At 41.8% G+C, this 22,821-nt stretch overlaps 1 protein-coding gene and 1 pseudogene across 1 annotated transcript in view; one reads left to right on the plus strand and one right to left on the minus strand.

Annotated features, from left to right (window-relative positions):
* Window positions 1-15,124, plus strand: part of AK7 (adenylate kinase 7) — a 90,253-nt gene extending 75,129 nt beyond the window's left edge. The window contains exons 12-17 of the mRNA XM_012650077.1: window positions 3,564-3,692; window positions 4,487-4,555; window positions 8,788-8,985; window positions 13,201-13,421; window positions 14,649-14,807; window positions 15,086-15,124. Of these exons, the coding sequence (XP_012505531.1) occupies window positions 3,564-3,692; window positions 4,487-4,555; window positions 8,788-8,985; window positions 13,201-13,421; window positions 14,649-14,807; window positions 15,086-15,124 (815 nt within the window). The remainder of the gene's footprint in view (window positions 1-3,563; window positions 3,693-4,486; window positions 4,556-8,787; window positions 8,986-13,200; window positions 13,422-14,648; window positions 14,808-15,085) is intronic.
* On the minus strand, window positions 11,831-11,985 carry LOC105814971 (annotated as a pseudogene).
* Window positions 15,125-22,821: the final 7,697 nt, after the last annotated feature.

Raw genomic sequence — 22,821 nt, forward strand, 5'->3', positions numbered from 1 at the left:
TTTTTAGTTGTTTGGCTAATTTCTTTCTATTTATAATAGAGACGGGTCTTGCTCTTGCTCAGGTTGGTCTCGAACTCCTGAGCTCAAGCAATCCTCCCGCCTCGGCCTCCCAGAGTGCTAGGATTACAGGTGTGAGCCACCGCGCCCAGCCGAAGTAAAATATTTTAAACAAGTCTATTGTGCCTTACTTAGTTTTAAATTGCAAAATTCAATACACAGTAGTCTCAATAAATTAGTGTAATATGAAAGATTTTTGAAGATTAACATGTATCCATATTAGATCAAATTGAAGATTCCAAATTTCTTCCAAGAAATTCTCTTCTTCCAAGAGCCATCTTTTGCTTCTGCTTATGTTATTCCTTCCTGATCTGTTTAAGGATACATGCTCAGATTTAGACACACTTACCCCAAATATCAAACTGCCTGGATGAGATGTAGATTTTTTAATCTTATACCTCAGCAAACACATGGAATTTCACACATTGCTCCAGTAAACGGAGTGAAGAGCCACTCACTTTGTTTCATTCTTAATTATCCTAAAGAACAACTGCACTGACACTTCTAGGTTTTTTTTTTGAGACAGAGTCTTGCTCTGTCACTGGGGCTAGAGTGCAGTGGCATCATCATAGCTCACAGCAACCTCAAACTCCTGGGCTCACTTGATTCTCCTGCCTCAGCCTCCCGAGTAGCTGGGACTACAGGTGCACACCACAACACCCAGCTAATTTTTCTATTTTTTGTAGAGACAGAGTCTCACTCTTGCTCAGGCTGGTCTTGAGCTCCTGGCCTCAAGTGAGCCTCCCACCTCGGCCTCCCAGAGTGCTAGGATTACAGGCGTGAGCCACCACTCCTGCCTGACAATTCTAGTTCTAAGCTACATTTATTTACCAAGTTCAAACTGGGAGCCAAATGGAACATTCTTGCTTCTGTTTCTACAAAGAAAAAGGAAAGGGGTGACTTCTCCCATAAGGCAGATTGCGTATAAACGTGTGTACGTTTTGGATTGCTTTTTCTTTTTGAAATTGCTGCTTACTCTTTGGTAGTTGGCAGTTAAAAACTAGTTTCCTGTGGATGGGGTGACAGAACCCAAGCTGTAATCCCAAATGTATCACCTCATGTTCCCACCACTGGTCCACGGGAACAGCTATCTATTTTAAACCGTGTTTTAATACTTATGAATATGGGTTAATATTAACATTTTAAATATCATCATTACTATTTACAAATAGTATTACAAATACTATTTTAAGTAGTATTTGAAAGTTAGGCCTACAATTAAACAAAAAAGGGAGGGTGACTTTAAAAAAGCTATCTAGGAGGTCTGTGCTCCTTTTAAAACAGAAAGGGGCAGTCACCTGCCACAGAGGCCAAAGGTCATAGGATTGTCTCTAAGAGGTCACAGTTCTCTAGAGAAAGGCATTTGGGCTTGGCCCTTTGTGTACTCAGTGATGCCTCTAAAGCATTCCATTAATACCAAAAACTGCTCCTAGGACTCCCTTCTTCATTACTGAACACTTTCGTTCTGAATCAAGCGGAAATGAATGAATTAAGCTCAGAGCCTGAAATAAACCCAGGGGTGTGTTCAAGGAGACCTCAGCTGGATTTCTGATTATGCGCCTTTTCCTTAACAACAAAGCTTTTGAAAAATGGAAATAGACCGCTTAAGTAAAACCAGTGTTTTAATGTTAGTGAATCCCTTGACATTTTTTATTTGGCTTCGTGTCTTTGCACCACTGTGAACCTTACTGGGAAGTAATGTAAAATCATTTGGAGGAATTTCATTATGTTGAATAACACCTTTTATCATTTTTTTTGTCTCAACCATAATATTTAAATTTCTGAAAGACACAATTATTTACCGAATCCATGACTGCCTATTGGTTTGTGTGACCCTGAAAGGCAGAGGAAAGGAGAGATGTTTTAATTAGATCATTTATTGTCATTAATAGAATGATAAAAAGAGGCCCCAGATTATTTATTTTACATTATGTATAGACCCATTGATAAATTAAAAATATAGTACATACTCTGGCAAAAGCTTCAGAGGTCAGTACGTCTAACTTGCCAAGTTTATATTACTGTAATATATACGGTAAGTAGCGTAAGGACAGGGCTGTATCTTGAACGCGATGGCTGTTCAGTAATTACCATGCAATGACAGGAGGGTATTGTGGTAGAGCCGCATCTTGTTGTCTTTGAACCATCCTGCCAATTTTAGAACAAGCTCCTCTTCCCTCGACCTACCCAAGCAATGCCAGGAATTCCCAAGGAATTTGGACACTGGTTATTGCTAGTGTTGGGGCTTGAGAGGGAGCTGTCCAGTAGGGCCAAGGTCAGAAAGGCTAACTGGAAAAGACAGGGAGCAGAGGGCCAGGTTCTTTTTTGCAGCTTTAAAGAGAAAAGTGGCTTTGAGGGTCAGGTCAAGTTTGATTGTTATTTGGATCTAGTAAATATTTATTGAGCACCTACTTTTAATAAATCATGTACTAGCAACACACATGAACACTATCTCACACAATTCTCACAACAGAAGCATTTATTATTGCATATTAAGGCTATAGAGGTGAAATATCAAAACATAATTGAGTAAATCCTACAAGCTCTCTGCATTACTCCACTTACTCTTCAGTCAATGTCATCCCAAAGTTGTGATTACAGAAGAACTTTTTTTTTTTTTGGAGACAGTCTTGCTCTGTTGTCACAGGTAGTGTGCAGTGGTATCATTGTAGCTCACAGCAACCTCAAACTCCTGGGCTCAAGTGATCCTCCTGCCTCAGCTTCCCAAGTAGCTGGGACTACCGGCACTTGCCACCACGCCTAGTTAAATTTTTTATTTTTTTGTAGAAACAAGGTCTCACTTTTGCTCAGTCTCAAATTCCTAAGCTCAAGCAATCCTCCTGCCATGACCTCTCAGAGTGCTAGGATTCCAGGCATGTGACCGCACCTGGCCCAGAAGAACATTTTGAAATGCAAGCATCAGCATTTTCATGTGTTCTTTCTTGTAGAAAAGCTTGTCGTGTTCTCCCACTTTATTGTGCATTAGAATTCACATGTCATGTTCAAAATACAAAATCAGGCCGGGCGCAGTGGCTCACGCCTATAATCCTAGCACTCTGGGAGGCCAAGGCATGCGGATCCTTTGCGCTCAGGAGTTCGGGACCAGCCTGAGCAAGAGCGAGACCCCGTCTCTACTAAAAAAAATAGAAAGAAATTAGCTGGACATCTAAAAATATATAGAAAAAAATTAGCCGGGCATGGTGGCACATGCCTGTAGTCCCAGCTACTCGGGAGGCTGAGGCAGGAGGATTGCTTGAGCCCAGGAGTTTGAGGTTGCTGTGAGCTACGCTGACGCCACAGCACTCTAGCCCAGGCAACAGAGTGAGACTCTGTCTCAAAGAAACCCAAAAAAACCAAAAATACAAAATCACATATTTTTTACTTTAAGGGCAAAATAGGGATTTCCAATAGTACCTTTGACTACACAACAATTTTTAAGATATCTTTAGAGCATAACCCTCATGTAGAATGTGACTCCACAGTAATATATTTTTTCTTCTTATCAGGCCGAATAGAAGATCAATATATAATTAGATTTGTGAAAGAAAAGCTAAAATCAATGCCTTGCAGGAATCAAGGTTACATTTTGGATGGATTCCCAAAGACCTATGATCAAGCAAAAGATCTTTTCAATCGTAAGTTTGAGTGTTCCCTTCATTTTGAGTATTTACAGCCAGATAAATTGCAACTTTATTGTTCAGGGAAATAGTCACTCAATGAAAAGAAACAAAAACTTGGAGAGACTATTTATTTTTGAATCTCAGCTCACTTTTTATTAGGTGCATCTTTTTTCTTTTTTTTTTTCAGATGTGAGACTATATACCAATTTTTTTCCTTTTTCCTTTTTCCAGACTTTAAATTTTTTTTAAATTTATTTTATTTTATTTTACTGTGGCACAAACTCAACATGAGATCTACCCTTTTAACAAATTATTACTGACTATAGGTGCTGTGTTCATCGGGTCGGGAGAGCTTGTTCATCTTGCTGGATTACTACTCCATGCCTGTTAGGCATGCCTCCATGCCTAACTCTTTCTCCCTCTCCTCGGCCCCTGGCAACCACCACTCTGCTTTTCATTCTATGAATGTGACTACTCTAAGTACCTTATATAAGTGGACTCATATATTTATCCTGTGACTGACTTATTTCACTTAGCATCATGTCCCCAAGACTCGTCCTTATTGTCACGTATGGCAGGATTTCCTTCTTTTTTAAGGCTGAATAGTATTCTGTCGGATATATATACTGTATTTTCTGTATCATTCATCTGTCAATTCACATTTAGGTTGTGGGACTATTTCTAAAATAAATGTTCTATTTATGGCTAGTTTTCATTAGTGATTGCTACTTGAGATATTTGAATTTTTTGCTGTAATCCATAGTAGTAACATGTTAATAAACATGATGATGAATATTTTGTTTTATTAGAGGATGATGAGGAGGAGGAAGAAGAAGCCAGAGGCAAAATATCTCCCTATGATAAGTTAATTATACCTGGTAAGTTCAAGATATTTCTCCAATATCACATTTAAAGGAGGAGTGCTGTTCAATATTTCTTCAGCGCAAAACAATCTTTTTGAGTTAAATAAAGTAGATTTTTCTTTTTTTAGAAAAAAATGAAAAAGATACGCTTAGGCACAAAACTTGCAAACTACATAATGCACTGGGGTTAAACATCAGGGATACTAAAGTTGCGGGATGAAGAGAAATCCCTGTGAGAGCATTTGTTTCTGCTGCTCTATCCTGGAACAAAGCAAAAGGCAGCAAACCTGTTGATGGTTTGACTTCTTGGTCGGTTGGTCAGACCACCAGGGACTGGGCCACTGCAGCCCCTTCTTCACCCTGTTTTTGGTACTAGTGATGCCATCATCTTTTCCAGAAGACATTCAGACCCTGAACTGAGACTGGGCAGGTAAGAAGCTTTTCGGTTCACTGTTAACTCTGCAGCAGTTTTGTTCTATGAGAGTATATCACTTTCACTACTTTCAGAAGGGAAAAAAAACTAAACAAAAAAAAAAGAAAGAAAATAATAAAGACAGAAAAAAAAAAGAGCATATCACAAAGCACTCTTGAAAGCAAAGCATAAACAGCTTGTCCTAGGCAACAGGATTTACTTGGTGCTGAGCAGGCATTTCTTGTGACCTTTCCAAGAACGTTAGAAAGTGTTGTTTTTCGTCAGTTTGCATGAGGTGTATTCACAGGGCATCATTTATTTTGAGTCATGTGGTCAATACAAGAACAGCTGTTTTCAGCAACTTAGCACAAGGCTGTAACTAACAAGGATCTGCTCGCAGGTGTCAAGTTTGTGCCTATAATCATCTCCTCCTCTTGGTCCAGACACAGCTTGCAGAAAAGCTTCTGGAAGCCCTGAGACCCCCAGATAGCAGTCATCCTTGGGGATGGATAGTGCCCGTTTGCCTGTGAGCTCTGAAACCAGCGGCAGAAACGTGAAATGTCAAAGAGATGGATTGTCTCAGATTTCCCATTAATTTAAATATATGCCTCAAAGTGAAAAAGTAAATTTGATTACTCTAAATGAGCAAGTCTGTCCAGTTTATGAGAGTTTATCACTCCTGGGCAATATTCACTCATTGCAAACTCCATGGTAAATCATAACGTTTCCTCTGAGGTAACTGGATACATTTCAGCTCAACTAACAATGTGTCCTGCGCCAGGCACTCGCTGAGCCCTTCTACAATCCTGCAAGGCAGGAATTACACCCGTGTCTACCCGATCCAGAAGCTGAAGCCCAGGGATTTATCCAAGTCCACTTCACTGGTAAATGGGAGAACTGAAATTCAGACTCAGGTCTCTACACTGCACTGCCGCCAGAACACAGAGTTAGTGAAAGACAGGAGATGGAGCCACACAGGTAAAGTGAGCAACGATTCTCAGGCATAGTCCACTGGGCTGCCCTCTCTTTGTTGGACAGAATCGCCGTGGTGGGGAACCTGCGGCCTCAAGGCCACACGTGGCCCTCCAGATCTCCAAGTGTGGCCCCTCGACCAAATCCAAACTTCAAAGAACAAATCCCTTTATTAAAAGTATTTGTTTTGTAAAATTTGGATTCAGTCAAAAGGCTGCACCCAAGGATCCAGAAGACTATATGTGGCCTCAAGGCTACGGGTTCCCCACCCCAGTCTGTTGTTAGTAAATCACCCTCTTTCCAGAAATTGTCTTTATTTTCTATCTTCCTAAAAGAAATCAGAGCATTGTCTCATTTGCACCTGTTGGATTTTAATTGATGGAGGTCACTGAGTGAGGACACAGACAGGTCAATGCCATTGAAAGAAGAATTTATTGCTTACATTTCCCAAGAGAAGGAGGAACATCATGCCATGAAGGCCACGTGGGGAGCTCCAGGTTTGCTCAGTAGGCAGAAGTTGGAGCGCTGGGAAGGTCTATGCCAAAGTCTTTATTGGGGTTTCTGCAGGAAAGGCAAGGCAGGCCAGAGTAAACGGCTTAGGACTGGCTAGTGTGAGCTTTGTGGGAGGTCTCTAGGTGCCTGGTGCTTCATCCTGGGATGATTTAGGGCAAGGGAAATACTGGCTTGGTGTATGAGAGTTAGATAAAGGAGGTGGGTGGCTTGCATACGAGAGGCATTCTCCCAAGCATTTGCTTACTAACTTTAGGTGTTCGCTAGCCCTGAGAGGGGCAGTCTTGCCCCAGTTCTGTAAGGCCCTCCTCCAGATAATGAAAAAATATGATTAATACAAGCATCCGTGCTTGATTTGAGTGATGAAACATTCCACTCTATGGTCATCCAGTTCTAGGTGGTATTCTGTCCTTGATCAGTCATTGTATTTTACCTCTGCTATTAGCCTATATCCAGTTTGATTCTTTCAGATCTCCTAGTTGATGGAGACCAGTTTAAAGTTATATCTACATGATGAATTTGGGAACATTCATTAAAACATAGACTTTCACATGACTCCAGACAGCCACATACAGGGACCTCCTTGCTATGTACAATGTCACCAAGCAGAAATCTATTACTTGCTATCCACAGTGAGCCAGTACAGCGACAATAGATATTCCGAATAATTATCTTGAGATACTGCAAAATCCTGAAGTTCTCCCTGAATCATAAAGAGAATGAATGGACATTTAAAAAAATTCATTTAGAGGGAAGTATATTTTATCATATTAAAATTCTTTTAAAATCGGAAAACCAAAGATGTTTGCATTTGCAATATTTGATTAACTGGAATCTTCCAACTCCCAATCACTCTGGAAAAAAAAGATATAATATTATATTTTGAAATTACTAGGTCATTAATATAATTAATACAATTTCATCTAGGGTACAGTGGTGCGCACCTGTAGTCCCAGCTGGTACTCAGGAGGCTGAGGCAGGAGGATTGCTTGAACCCACGAGTTCGAGGCCAGCCTGGGCAACATAGCAAGACCCTGTCTTTTGAAAATAAATAAATATTCATCTAGACGTCTGACATCATGGAGCTTAAACAAATTCAATTTCCAGCGAATTTATTGACATAATTTTGATTTCAGTACTATATGAGCATTTGGGGGTTCAGATGTTTCTCTTCCTTTTCAAAATCTAGCTATTCATGGAGATCATGAAAATCCAATGGTCAAAGAAGAGCAGAGCAGGCCAGACCATTGTGGATTTATAGAATTTTATTCCACATGCTCAGTGTTCAGCCCTTGTTTTCAGTGTTAACACACATGGTAGATGATGTTCACGTGCTTTCCACATCCCTCATGGGTGCATCTTTCTCTGGGCTCTCTGTAGTACACTTACCTTTCTTACCTCCCGAAGAAAGCTTATTAGAATGTATCTAAATGACAATGGCATTATTATGTGCTCAACCAATACAATTTTAGAGTAAAAATCAAATTATTCCCAAGTTTTGTTGGGCTCTAATAGGTAGCAAGATATTTGCAATGCACCTGGACACTGATCTAGGCACCAGTGTACTCTGGTCCTGCTGTTGAGAACACCTGAGAATAGCAACCACCCTTGGAAAGTTTATTTCACTCATGCACATTTTAATCTCTTCATTCACTCAACATATACCCATTGAATTTGTACTAGAAGCTGGAGAAACATTTACTTTTATAGTTTAAAAGAAAATCGCAGGTGGGTAAAATGATCACCATCATTAATATGATCTGTGTGTTAAATTTGATAAACGCTGACCCTGTTGTATTGAACATAAATGTTTCATGGCCAATGGCATTAAGTGAGGAAAGAGATGGACCCGTGGAAATTAAATTCCAAGGGGAGTCCCACTTTTATTAATTTGGCAAACTGGCCATCAAAGCAGTTTGCTCGCAAACTGGCCATCAAAGCAGTTTGCTCGTAGCCATGACTGTCTTTTTGGAAGCCTGTGGATAATTGTATTGGAAGGATTGACCAGGAAGCCATTGATATCACAGGGTTGTCAGAGATTTGCTATTTATTTCTTCTGCTTTTATTGGAAGGAAGGAAGGAAGGAAGGAAGGAAGGAAGAAGGGAAGGAAGGAAGGAAAAGAGATTGTACAAAATAACAATTGGTTGGGTTTCACAGGGTGGTCTCTGGAAACGTGATGATTTACATGTATTTATCCTCCAGGAGAGGCAGCAAGAAGGCCAGTTTGACAGGCCATTTGTGGCAACAGGAGGTCCCAGCTGGTAACCAGACATTCACCGTTTGGGTTCTCCAGCACCCTTCTAGCTAGCTCCACTGTATTGTGCCAACTCTGGAGCTTCTCCTTCTCCCCAGAATTCGTCTGTGCGCTGGATGCTTCCGACGAGTTTCTGAAGGAGCGGGTGATAAACCTTCCTGAGACCGTCGTGGCGGGGACGCACTACAGCCAGGACCGATTCCTCCGGGCTCTGAGCAACTACCGGGACATCAATACTGAAGATGAGACTGTCTTCAACTATTTTGATGAAATTGAAATCCACCCGATACACATGGGTATGAAATGAATTCAGGGATAAGGTGAATGTTGGGAGCCAGAACCGCCTCCCCCAACGAACCCTGGTGCATGTGGAACTGGGATCATGGGGCTGAGGGAGGGTGGGGAGTGAACCACGTGCCAGGGCGCAGGCAACCACAGGACGAACAGGGCATGCTCCTGGGGAGTCACTGTACATGGGGATTTGGTGGTGGGAAGGTGTTATTATTCCATGAAAACATACAGATATGGTATGCATTCATATGACAAATTGGCATATTTTTTGAAGGACATTTCAAAGAAGTGTGTTTTTGCTGCCGGCTGCTTTGGGCCATTCCTGCAGGTTCCTTGGGGGCAGCGTTCTGTCCCTATCATATTGCTGGTTACTGGTGCTCTTCACAGATGCCCTCCTGGCCTTTAGACCGGCCAGCCCACCCCCATAGCTACCCAGAAAAGCAAATAGCGCTTCATGACACTCCTCCTTGTTTCCTGTAAACACATAACTCAGAGCTTAGCACACACCAGGCGGCACTCAGTAAATATGGTCTTGCATTATCCTCATCATCATTATCGTTCCTGGCTCCAAATCTCCTGTGCCCTGGCACGTAGCTGTTTCTAAAACTCCCCTTGGCTTGGTGAACCCCTGAATTTCCTTTCTGCTCTTCTGGATCTTGATGCTAATTCCTCACCTGGGTTGGGTGAGAAACAACCAGCCCCTGCCTGGTGGAAGCTCACTGGCCAGGATGACCCTTTGGGCCTCCTTTCTACCCTCAACAGCCAGATGGGAGAGCACGTGGACCCTGAAACAGTAGGAGGCTTAGAGCTAAGGGATAATGCCAGCAGGAGGCAAGAGAGCTGGTTCTATATTGGCTCTGCCTCGGTTTTCTTGTCTGTGAAATAGGAAAGTAACCAGGCTTATAGGGTTGTTACATATGGTAGAGATAAGATATGGGCTGGGCTGGTGGCTCATGCCTGTAATCCTAGCACTTTGGGAGGCTGAGGCTGGAGGACTGCTTGAGCCCAGGAGTTTAAGACCACCCTGCACAACATAGTGAGACCTCAGCTCTACAAAAAGTTTTTAAAAATTAGCTTGGCATGGTGGCATGTGCCTATAGTCCCAACTACCTGGGAGGCTGAGGTGGAGGATTGCTTGAGCCCAGAAGTTTGAGATTGTAGTGAGCTATGATGACGCCACTGCACTCTAGCCTTCGCAACAGAGCAAGACTTTGTCTCAAAAAAAAAAAAAAAAGGCACTTCATCAAGTGCCTAACACATGGAAGGAGTTCCACAAGTGGTAACTTTGTTATTACTACCAATACTAAGTTATAAAATGATATGCGGGGCCGGGCGCGGTGGCACATGCCTGTAATCCTAGCTCTCTGGGAAGTAGAGGCGGGTGGATTGTTTGAGCTCAGGAGTTCGAAACCAGCCTGAGCAAGAGCGAGACCCCGTCTCTAACTAAAAATAGAAAGAAATTAATCGGACAACTAAAAATATATAGAAAAAATTAGCCGGGCATGGTGGCGCATGCCTGTAGTCCCAGCTACTCGGGAGGTTGAGGCAGGAGGATTGCTTGAGCCCAGGAGTTTGAGGTTGCTGTGAGCTAGGCTGATTCCACGGCACTCACTCTAGCTCGGGCAACAGAGTGAGACTCTGTCTCAAAAAAAAAAAAAAATGATATGGTATTAAGAAATATAAAAATAACAATTTATAAATTTGTAAATTCTTCTCTTTTTTGCACCCTCAGCAGCAATTGGGTTTTGCCCTCATCTGGACATGTTTCTGCATGTTGAACATGTTTTATATGTAAAACCTAAGGATTCTACACCTTCTAATATGTAAATTAGTTTACACCAATTAGAGAACTAGGAAAGAATTGTGAACAAATTTCAGAAGAGTAGTGATTGTCATCTTTTCAGTAAAGCCCAAAAAATTATTTAAAGAAAGATAAGGAGAGTCCCCAGGGAGAAACATTGAGAAAATCAGAAATGATGAGGAGGCATCAATGAGTGGTCATTGTGTTCCTGTCTCATCCTGTGCCCATGACATTTGGCCTCATCTCCACAGTGACAACTGAGAGATAATGTGAAAGCAAAGGGGAAAAATGTGTCACAAAGATAGCAGTAGGGGGAGGGTGTCTCAAGGCCAGGAATGCAGCCTGGCCTCAGAAGGCTCTGGAATGGGGCCCTGGAACGGTGCTGGGAGCCACATTCTCTCTGCATCTAGACCCTACTTCTCTGTCAATGTCCCTTTCGTCCTCTCTTTGAGCCAGCGTTCCCTCCCTCCTCTCTGGCCCCTATGGTAGACTGAGGCCACCCCACAGACCCAGAGTTGCCATGTTATACTGGGAGCCAAGCCCAGAACTGGACTTGACTCTCTCTGTCCAATTCCACATTCCTAGAAAGGCAACTCTGCCGGTCACAGTTTGGTCAGGTGCCCACGCTGGTCTGATCAGCAGGTTCTCCGCTCCAGTGTCAGGATTGGAATATTGCTGGGGTGAAAACTCTTCCCTATGACCCCCTTCTCCAAAACTAGAGCCTTTCCCAAAACGTTTTAGGGCACTTAGTGACATCAAGGTTGTAGTTATTCAGAGGAATCAGAGAGAAACACATTTAAATGTCACAGGTCAGGCAATAAGGAGGTACCAAATATGACTTTGTTTTTTGAAGGTTTTCTTTGCTTTTTTCCTTCCAAACAAAGGGTCTCACATATTTATTACTGAGCCAGCTTACTAGTGCAGAGCATATAAACAATGAGAAAAACATTTTCCCAGTAAATTGTGTCCAACTGTCCAGATAGTGGTGACATTTTCAGCTTGATGGTGAGATGCGGCATAAATATGTGCACCATCTCACGGGCCGTTCCTTACAGACCCAGCTTCGTTTTTCTCCAGTGTCTTCTCTTGGAGTTGTAACTGATTTTATTACCAGTTTTCATCCAAACCACTGGGGAATGGGATGATTTGGCTTTTGTTTTCTGGCCAGGAATTGCTTGATCCTGAAAGTCTCATGAGAAGACATGGTGAGAAACGAAGTAAATCACACACACACCACGATGACGGAGAAAGGGAGAGGTTTTTTGCTTTTTTTTTTTTTGAGACAGAGTCTCACTGTGTTGCCCGGGCTGGAGTGCCGTGGCATCATCCTAGCTCACAGCAACCTCAAACTCCTGGGCTCAAGCGATCCTCCTGCCTCAGCCTCCCGAGTAGCTGGGACTACAGGCATGCGCCACCATGCCCGGCTAATTTTTTCTACATATTTTTAGTTGTCCGATTAATTTCTTTCTATTTTTAGTAGAGACGGGGTCTCGCTCTTGCTCAGGCTGGTTTCGAACTCCTGAGCTCAAACAATCCGCCCGCCTCGGCCTCCCAGAGAGCTAAGATTACAGGCGTGAGCCACTGTGCCCGGCCTGGTTTTTTGCTTTTTTAAGGGCTTGCTTCTGCCCCGCCCCTCTTCCCATGTTAGCACCTAGTGGTGCCTCTAGCCTAGGTCAAGGCCACACAGACGCTGGGTGGGTGCAGCAGTGGCTGTGGGTGGGGGAGAGGCTGGCAGTTACCCAGAGGGAAGCCTGGAGGGACTCAGTTCAAACGCTTCTGCTGTAAGGTCCTCTGCAGACACCCTCCAGGCAAACCCAGTGACTTTGTGGAAATCTCACCGTTTATCTATAAGCCATTTTTCTTCTTCTTCTCTTTGGTCTTGATATGAACATTAGTCACATATTCTGGAGTCTGGACATTTTCCTATTCAAGTAGGCTAACTAATATGGTTAATTTTTTATGAATTGAAAATGTATCCCAGAATCACTGAACCTTAGAAACAGAAAACAGGAGGAACCTCAAGGTTATCCTATCCGGCCTCCAGCAAGTGCAGGACTTTCGTCTGTAGAAACCAGTGAAAGAACTGTCCCAGTCTTTGCTTGAGTACCTCCAGGGATGGAGAGCTCATTACTTTTGAGGCGACCCATGCCCCATCCACCCACTCCAATCAGCAGTGATTGCTAGGACTCAGAGATGCAAGTCCATATCTTCCTACCCATGACTCTCAGACTCTGGTCTGCTATTTGCCCGTGAGAGAAGAAATTCTGAACTATGCTGGCAATTAGAAAAGAAAACCCCAATGTGGTAATTTACATAATTTACTATCACAAGTTTATAGCAAGTCATAAAGAATTTTCCCAATTGCAGGCAGGCCTGGAATATAAGTATGTGTTGATCTCCTCTCCCCCGGTATTTAAAGATGTAGGAAAACTCGAAGATGCTCAGAATAGACTTGCTATCAAACAGCTCATCAAAGAGATTGGGGAGCCTCGAAATTATGGTTTAACAGATGAAGAAAAGGCGGAAGAGGAGCGGAAGGCTGCAGAGGAATGCCTGGCCAGGGAGGCTGCTGAGGAAGCAGAACGCCAGCACAACGAGGCGGTGGAGATGGCGGAGAAGCTGGCTCGCTGGGAGGAGTGGGTGAGTGTGAGCGTGAGTGGGAGTCTGTGTTGGGGGAGGGGCGCCTGGCAAAGCCACTTAGGCCACTTCCGCTTCCCATCCTGCTATAGCAAAATGTCGCCAAATACTCCAAACAAGTTTTTTTTTTTTTTGGTCATATGTACCATTTTAAAAAATGTATCCATGGTCATTTGCTAAGTATCAATAACAATATCAATGGAAAAAAAGCCAAACTATGTAAAATAATTTTAAAAAGATCTATTCTGAGCCAAATTTGAGGACCATGACTCAAGAAGTCTTGAGCGGCCAGGTGCAGTGGCTCACGCCTGTAATCCTAGCTCTCTGGGAGGCCAAGGCGGGCGGATTGTTTGAGCTCAGGAGTTCGAAACCAGCCTGAGCAAGAGCGAGACCCCATCTCTACTAAAAATAGAAAGAAATTAATCAGACAACTAAAAAAAAAATACATAGAAAAAATTAGCTGGGCATGGTGGCGCGTGCCTGTAGTCCCAGCTACTCGGGAGGCTGAGGCAGGAGGATGGCTTGAGCCCAGGAGTTTGAGGTTGCTGTGAGCTAGGCTGACGCCACGGCACTCACTCTAGCCCGGGCAAAAGAGTGAGACTCTGTCTCAAAAAAAAAAAAAATTATATGGCCTGGAAAGAGCTTCGGAGATCAATTTCTCTAACTTGCCAACCTTACGCTACTGAAAAATATACATTAAGCAATATAAGGACAGGGATACAGATCTTGAACATGATGGCTGTTCAATGATTACAGTGAAATGATAGAAAGATATTGTGCCGCATCATGTTGTCATTTAACCACTGTGCCAGTATTAGAACAAACTCCTCCCCTCTCAACCTACCCAAGCAATTCCAGGAATTCCCAAGGAATTCCGACACTGGTAATTGCCAGTGTTGGGGCTTGAGAGGGAACTGTTCAGTAGGGCCAAGGTCAGAAATGCCAACTGGAAAAGACAAGGAGCAGAAGGGACATTTTTATAATACCCTAGCTTTTTATAATATGTTGCAAAGTTTTTCTCAGTTCATCCTTTGTCTTGTAACATTATTTATTGCGTTTTACATCTTTTCTCTGAGGGTTGAAAATGCCATCCTTATCATAAGGTGCTGAACATTTTTAGCAGTGTCTAACTGTATCTGGGGTGAATTCTGTGACAATGTTCTCCCCTTTCTTTTTTTTTTTCCCCTTTCTGATTGTACCTTTACTTTACCCCAAATGTTCTATTTGTAGAACAAACGACTAGAGGAAGTGAAAAGGGAAGAAAGAGAGTTGCTGGAGGCTCAGTCTATTCCCCTGAGAAACTATTTAATGACCTACGTTATGCCAACTCTTATGCAGGGTCTGAATGAGTGTTGTAAGGTCAGACCAGAGGATCCCATTGATTTTCTGGTAAGAGATTGAATTTTTTTAAAAAATAACAATGTGAAAATAAAATATGCCTGAATTTTAACAAAAAATCAGTTGAGATATAAAAACTGTCTGTCTAGTTATTTGGGGAAATAGTTTCTAATACATTCACAGTTTATATTAAGATTTTCATTATTCATCTGAAAGTAAAAAATTTATGTACTTTTATATTTAAATTATAAACATTACTAGTACAAATATATGACTAATAATAACTTGTAAGTTGTTGACTTCTCTTTTTTGTTTCCTTTCAACTGCAGGCAGAATATCTCTTCAAGAACAATCCTGAAATGCAGTGAAACTTTAAAGATCTCGTATCACATACCTTTACGGACTTAGAGATCAATGCAACGTTGTAATTTGAAAAAGTGCTTTTAAAAATGCTTTTACACTTTTTGCAAAATTCCTTTTTGCTGTAAACAAACATTCTATAAAGTAGAATCATTATAAAAAGCTATATGGCAATGAATGACTACTTCATTAAAACTATATTTTGAAAGATAAATTGATAAGGCGTCTGTGCATAGCTCATGAGACAAATATTGATTTGATATTTTATTCTTTGGTCAGTTCTAAGTATTCTGCCTCTGCACACTAATGTTTATAGAAATTTAACTTATAGCATGAAGAAAATCAGACTATATGTTATACTAACATTAGGCTAATTAATTTACATGACTTATTATGGTCTGAATACCAATGGTGTTCGAAATGGAAGCAAATTAGAACAGTTTATGCTTTGTTGAGTCACAGTAACTCAGGCATGGTTTGTTTCTGCAAGATTGCTTTTGAGTTCAGGGTCAGAATCCCAGCCAATGAGTCATAGAGAACTGTAAACCTTTAGGTAAAAAAATTCATGTAGTAGGATAAATCTAATATTTGTGATAATCAGAAAGTTGCTGAATATTTTCTACAAACTTTATAATATAGGCATAAGTTATCAATCCCTATGGTCTTTTTCAGCTCTAAAAATCCCATAAAATTCATAGAATTACCCTGAATGACAAATTAGTTTATGTTTATTTTAATGGCATGTATACTTCATCCCTTTAAATAATGTAACCTAACATAACTGTCCTATTTTTTTTTGAGACAGAATCTCACTCCCTTGCCTGGGCTAGAGTGCCGTGGAGTCAGCCTAGGTCACAGCAACCTCACACTCCTGGGCTCAAGTGATCCTCCTGCCTCAGCCTCCCGAGTAGCTGGGACTACAGGCATGCGCCACCATGCCCGGCTAATTTTTTCTATATATATTTTTTTAGTTGTCCAGATAATTTCTATTTTTAGTAGAGACGGGGTCTCGCTCTTGCTCAGGCTGGTCTCGAACTCCTGACCTTGAGCGATCCAACCGCCTCGGCCTCCCAGAGGGTTAGGATTACAGATGTGAGCCACTGCGTCTGGCCCAGGCCCCACTTCTAATTCTAGTTCTCTTGCTCTTTCTACCACATCTGCAGTTACTTCCTCCACTAAAATCTTGAACCCCTCAAAGTCGTCCATGAGGCTTGGAATCAACTTCTTCCAAACTCCTATTAATGTTGACATTTTGACTTCCTTCCATTGATTGCAAATATTCTTAATGGCATCTAGGATGCTAAATCCTTTCCAAAAGGTTTTCAATTTACTTTGCCCAGATCCCTCAGAGAAATCACTATCTATGGCAGCTATAGCTTTATAAAGTTTATTTCTGAAATAATAAGATTTGAAAGTCAAAATTACTTCTTGATCCATGAGCTGCAGAATGGATGTTGTGTTAGCAGGCATGAAAACAGTATTAATCTCCTTGGACATCTCGATTAGAGCCCTTGGGTGACCAGGTACAGTAATATTTTGAAATATTCTGAAAGGAATCTTTTGAGCAGGAAGATTCAACAGTGAGCTGAACATATTCAGTAAACTAAGCCAGGTGTGGTGGTGCACGCCTTAAGGCCCAACTACTTGGGAGGCTGAGGCAGGAGGGGAGGATCGATTCAGCCCAGGAGTTTGAGGCTGTAGTGCATGATTATTGTGCCTGTGAATAGCCAGTGCACTCCAGCCTGGGAAACATAGTGAGATCCTGTCTTTTAAAAAAAGAAAAATTCAATAAACCATGCTGTAAACAGATGTGCTGTCATCCAGGCTTTCTTGTTTCACTTATAGAGATTTAGCATAATTCTGAGAGGCCCTAGGATTTTTGGAATGGTAAATGAGCATTGGCTTCAACTTAAAGTCACCAGCTGCATTAGCCCCTAACAAGAAAGTCAGCGTCCTTTGAAGCTTTGAAGCCAGGCATTGACTTCTCCTCTGTAGCTATGAAAGTCCTAGATGGCATGTTCTTTATTTTTGTTTTGTCTACAATGAAAATCTGTTATTTAGTGTAGCCACCTTTATCAATGATCTTAGCTAGATCTTCTGGATAACTTGCTTCTGTATCAGCACTTGCTGCTTCACCTTGCACTTCTGTATTATGGAGATGGCTTCCTTCCTTAAACCTCATGAACCAGCCTCTGCTAGCTTCAACTTATCTTCTGCAGCTCCTCACCTCTCAGCCATCACAGAATTGAACAGAGTTAGGGCTTTGTTTTGGATGTAGGGCTTTGGCTTAACGGAATAGTGTGGCTGGTTTGATCTTCTATCCAGACCACTCAAACTTTCTACATATCGGCAATAAGGCTATTTTGCTTTCTTATTTATGTATTCACTGGAGTAGCACTTTTAATTTCCTTTAAGAACTTTTCCTTTACATTCACAACTTGGCTAACTGGCTCAGGAGACCCAGCTTCAGCCTATTTTTGCTTTTGACATGTCTTCCTCGATATGCTTACTCATTTCCAGCTTCAGGTTGAGTGAGACACGTGTAGCCCTTCCTTTCACTTGAACACTTACAGGCCATTCTAGGCTTATTAACTGGTCTAATTCCAATAGTGTCATGTCTCAGGGAATAGGGAGGCCTGAGGAGAGGGAGAGAGATGGTGGAGCAGTTAGAACACACACAACATTTATTAAGTTCACCATCTTTTATGGGCTCAGTTTGTGGCACCTGAAAACAATTACAATAGTAACATCAAAGATCACTGATCACTGTAACAGATATAATAATAATGAAAAAGTTTGAAATATTACAAGAATTACAATTAAGTATTGTGTGACACCGAGACACTAAGTGAGCACATGCTGTTGGAAAAATGGTGTTGATAAATTTGGCCTGATGCAGGGTTGCCAAAAACTGTCAATTTGTAAAAAATACACTATCTTCGAAGCACAATAAAATGAGGTGTGCCTATATATTCAAGTCCTTTGCTCATTTTTTATTTGGATTGTTTATCTTTTTGTTCCTGAATTGTAAGAATTCTTTATGTATTCTGGATATAAGACCCTTATCGAATACATGATTTGCAAATATTTCCTCCCATTCCGTGGGTCTTCTTATTCTGTTGATGGTGCCCTTTAATTTTGATGAAGTCCAATTTACTTATTTTTCATTTTGTTTCACTGCACTGTTTTTGACCCTTACATTTTACTTGAAAATTCCAAGTAAATAATGAGAATGTATTTCCAACAGTTTAAAATCATTAGTCTTTATAATAGTTACATTTTCATGCCTTCATTTCATGATGTTGCTTCTTAGTTGACTGAAAAAACCCAAGCAATCAAAAGACAGCTTCTACATCCTCCCACTAGAAACGTACCTCTGCCTTCCCTTCTGCTGCAGAGAACTGTCTGTGCTCCTGTCCAAGGTCAACCCCCAACTTGTGCCCTGGAGCCTACCCCTTCCCGCATAATCAGATTCTGCTCCTGTAATTTCCCATTCTCTCTTGTAGCTTAATTTTTCTCTCACTTCTGGATCATCACCCTTAGCTTTATTTTATCGTGTTTTTTAAAATAAAGATGACATCCCTCCATGTTGCTTAGGCTGGCCTTGAACTCCCGGACTCAAGTGATCCTCTCATCTTAGTCTACCAAGTTGCTGGGACTACAGGCACGTACCACTATGCCTAGCTCAGCTTTACACATCATGTACTAGCTTCCATACTTCAAAATAAAACAAGACAAAAACAAATTAAAATGAAAAACGTTCCTAGACCTCCAAATCCTCCAGCTAAGGTCCCAATATTCTGCTTCCCTTTATAGCAAGGTTACTAGTGAGCTCCACGTTTCCAAATCCAATTGTTAATTCAGGCCTCATCTTACTGGGCATCCAGAGCATCTGACACATTTGATCATTTCCTCCACGAAACACTTTCTTCCCTGCACTGGATGTCTAATAGGCACATCCAACTTTAACCTGGCCAGCTCCAATTCCTAATCACCCTCCTCCCTCCCCTCTGCCTGCCGCTCCCCACATTTTCCCATCTCAGTTATTGGCAACTCCATTCTTCCAGTTGATCAAGCCCAAAACCTTGGAGTCATCCTTGACTCTTTGTTTTCTCTTATCTCATATCCAGTGCATGACATTGGCTCAACTTTCAAAACATACCCCGAGTCTGTCTGTTTCTCATACTTCCAACACTACCCCCTGGGCCAAGATGCCAACATTTCTCACCTGGATTGCTGCTGTAGCCTCCTCACTTGTCCTGCTCCTTCCTGTGACCACTGTCAGCCTAGCAGTACTAATAGAGTGAGAATTCACTCATGATCACTGAGAGGGCATCATGCCATTCCTGAGGGATCCGTCCCTATGACCTGAACACCTCCCTCCGGGCCCCACCTCTAACATTGGGGATCAAATTTCAATATAAGATTTGGAGGGGCCAAACATCCAAACCATATCACCTAGTGAATCATCATAGGTTATTGTTGGGATAAAAAACTTTGTCACACAGTTATCTCCAATTATTACCTCCTATATGACACCAAAACACAATCCAGGTAGTTTTCAATATATGAAGGGGTTCTGTTCTCAAAAACATTTTTGTGAATTTTGTCTGTCTGAATGCAGTATGGACCTCTGTGAGCCACTTTGGGGATTCTTCCCACTATTTATGACATTGCTCCGTGGAAAATGCGATCTGAATGACACAGTACTACCCCTTATCTGGGGTTTTGCTTTCCGAGGTTTCAGTTACCTGCAGTCAACCTCAGTGCAAATATAGTAGACAGAAAATTCCAGAATAAACAAATCATAAGTTTTAAATTGCGTTGCTGTCCTGCTCCATCCCACTGGATGTGAATCATCCCTTTGTCCAGTGTATCTGTAGTCTACACTCCCACCCCTTAGTCACTTAGTAGCTGTCTTGGTGAACAGATTGACTGTTGCCGTATCACAGCACAGTGCTTGTGTTCAAATCACCCTTATTTTCCTTAATAATAATAACCCCAAAGTGATGCTGGCATGTTGTTATAATTGTTCTATTTTATTATTATTGTTATTGTTGTCAATCTCTAACTGCACCTAATTTATAAATCAAACTTTATGAAAGGTATGTATGTATAGGAAAAAACATAGTGCACATAGGGTTCGGTACTATCCATGGTTTCAGGCATTCACTGGGGTCTTGAAACATATCCCCCACAGATAAGGGGGGACTTAAGCTACTTAAGATACCAGTACAAAAAGAAAAGAAAAAAAGAAAAAAAAAAAAAGATACCAGTACAGGCCAGGCACGGCAGCTCATGCCTGTAATCCTAGCTTTCTGGGAGGCCAAGGCAGGAGGATCGCTGCAGCTCAGGGGTTTGTTCGACACCAGCCCGAGCACAGTGAGACCCCGTCTCTAGTTACAAAAAATTTTTTTTTACAAATATAAAAAAAAGAAAAGATACCAGTACAGGTCTGGCATGGTGATAATCCCAACACTTTGGGAGGCTGAGGCAGGAGGATCCCTTGAGGCCCAGAGTCAAGACCAGCCTGGGAAACATAGTGAGACCCCCATCTCTACAAAATATTAAAAAATTAAAACATCATCCAGTTGTGGTGGTACGTGCCTGTAGTCCTAGCTACTCAAGAGGTTGAAGCAGGAGGAATGCTTGAAGCCCGGAGTTTGCGGTTGTAGGAAGCTATGATCGTGCCACCGTACTCTAGTGGGGGTGACACAGAGAAACCCCATTCTCCCCCTTCTCAGCAACCGGTACAAAACAGGCACTGGGTGTAAATGCAGTAAGGACAGGCAGCAGCTGGAAGAAGGTGTGGGCAGGGGCTTTGAGGACAAGCAAGGCAAGAGTAACAGTAGATTGTTTTAACCAATATACTGGCAAGTGGTCTTTATCTCACTCTTCACTTTCCTTGGCTACCATTATATCTTTAATTGTGTCCTAAACATGATCTGTGAACATCTAACTCATTGCTCATTTGTGAAATTTGAGTTGGAATAGTTGCTAGGTTTATGTGAGGTCCTTCCAGAGCTCAAACATGACTCCAAGTTATGATTACTGCTTTCAGAGTTTATAATCTCTATTTCCAGTCCAGATTTCTCTCCTTAGCCCCCGAAGCATATTTTCATCTGCCTTATAGACTTTTCTAAAGGTCCCACAGGCACTTCGAAATCAAGACATATCTAACTACTCTCCCGATCACATCCACTCACCCAGCTACCCTCCTCTGCTTCCTATTTCGTTTACTGGTAGCTCCATACACTGTCACCACTGCACTCCCACGACCTTTGAAATCATCTTTGTCGTCTTCCTCTCCATCACCTCTCACATCCAGGATTAACTATGCCTCCTAAAATCTCTCTCAAATTGGTTCCTTCTTTACTTCTTTATTTCAAGCTTCATCATCTCTCATCTTAACTACTGCAAGAGCCCCCTCACCTATCTTCCAGCTTCAAAACCACTCGTAATTCAAATTCATTCCCTACATTTTCTGAGTAATCTTTCTGAAACTATATATGTACCTTCACTCCTGTTTTAAAACTTTCTATGGCTCCCCCATTCACAAAAAGATAAAATCTCTCAGGATTAGCTTCAGGTCTCAGTTCAAAGGTCAGTTCCTCCGAAAAGCCTTGTCTATCTGAAGCTGATATGACTATCCTATCTGAGGTTGACCTCCCCCATAATTCCATCATGGTTTATTTTACTTACAGCACTTATCATAATCTGTTATTCTTTTTTTTTTTGAGACAAGAGTTTCCTTCTGTCACCACGGCTAGAGTGCCGGTGGCGTCAGCCCTGGGTAATTTTTTCTATTTTTAGTAGAGGCAGAGTCTTTTGCTCAGGCTGGTCTCAATTCCCAGCTCAAGGATCCTCTCCCCTGGCCCTCCCAGAGTGGTAGGATTACAGGTGCTAGGATTACAGGTGTGAGCCACCGCACCCAGCCAAAAATCTGTTATTCTCTTGGTCTGTTTATTTGCTTATGGATTTATCTGCCCTCCCATCTTCCCTTTTGTAAGATCTATGTGGATCAGAGATTTTATTTTTCATAATGGAAAGTCACTTGCCCAGCTTAGCACAGTAATGGGCACGGCAGGCACACCATAACCACTTGTTGAATGAAGGCCCCTTATCTTCTGCCCCTCACTTAACTTTCCAGCTTTATTTCCACCACTCCCTACTATGTTCCTGTGGTTTAGTCAAAGTCTCCCTCTCTCCAAATAAACTTTAAATTACTTGCACTTTTCTATCTTTTCAAATTTTTCCCTCTACCTGATATGCCCTTCTCCTCCTCCTGTCCACTTATCAAACCTTACTTTTCTATCAGGACCTTTCTAAAGTCACTGCTTATGTGAAGTCTACCTTGACTCCATCTTCAAGTATGGTTCCTTTTGAATGTCTTCAGCAAGTAGCAGGGTACTAGCACTTTCTAGGCACTAAATATTCCATCTGTTGTGCTATCTAGCTGCCTCATTCCATGGAGGGCTGAAACAAAAATGGTTTGATGCAACTATTAATCTATACTGAAAACACAGAGGTTTAATGTCTATCTCTTCTTCACTGCCTTCTGAGATGCCGGGCAGATGACAGTACGAGTGGAAAAGTTCCCACTCTTTCATTCATAAAGTACCTCATTGGTGCATTATCTTTATGAAAACTTTTAAGTCCACAGCCTTAATATGTCATTTTTCTGGAAAATGTGGATCTTAGATTT

This window comes from Propithecus coquereli, unplaced genomic scaffold, assembly GCF_000956105.1.
Source record: "Propithecus coquereli isolate 6110/MARCELLA unplaced genomic scaffold, Pcoq_1.0 Scaffold310, whole genome shotgun sequence".
NCBI lineage: Eukaryota > Metazoa > Chordata > Mammalia > Primates > Indriidae > Propithecus > Propithecus coquereli.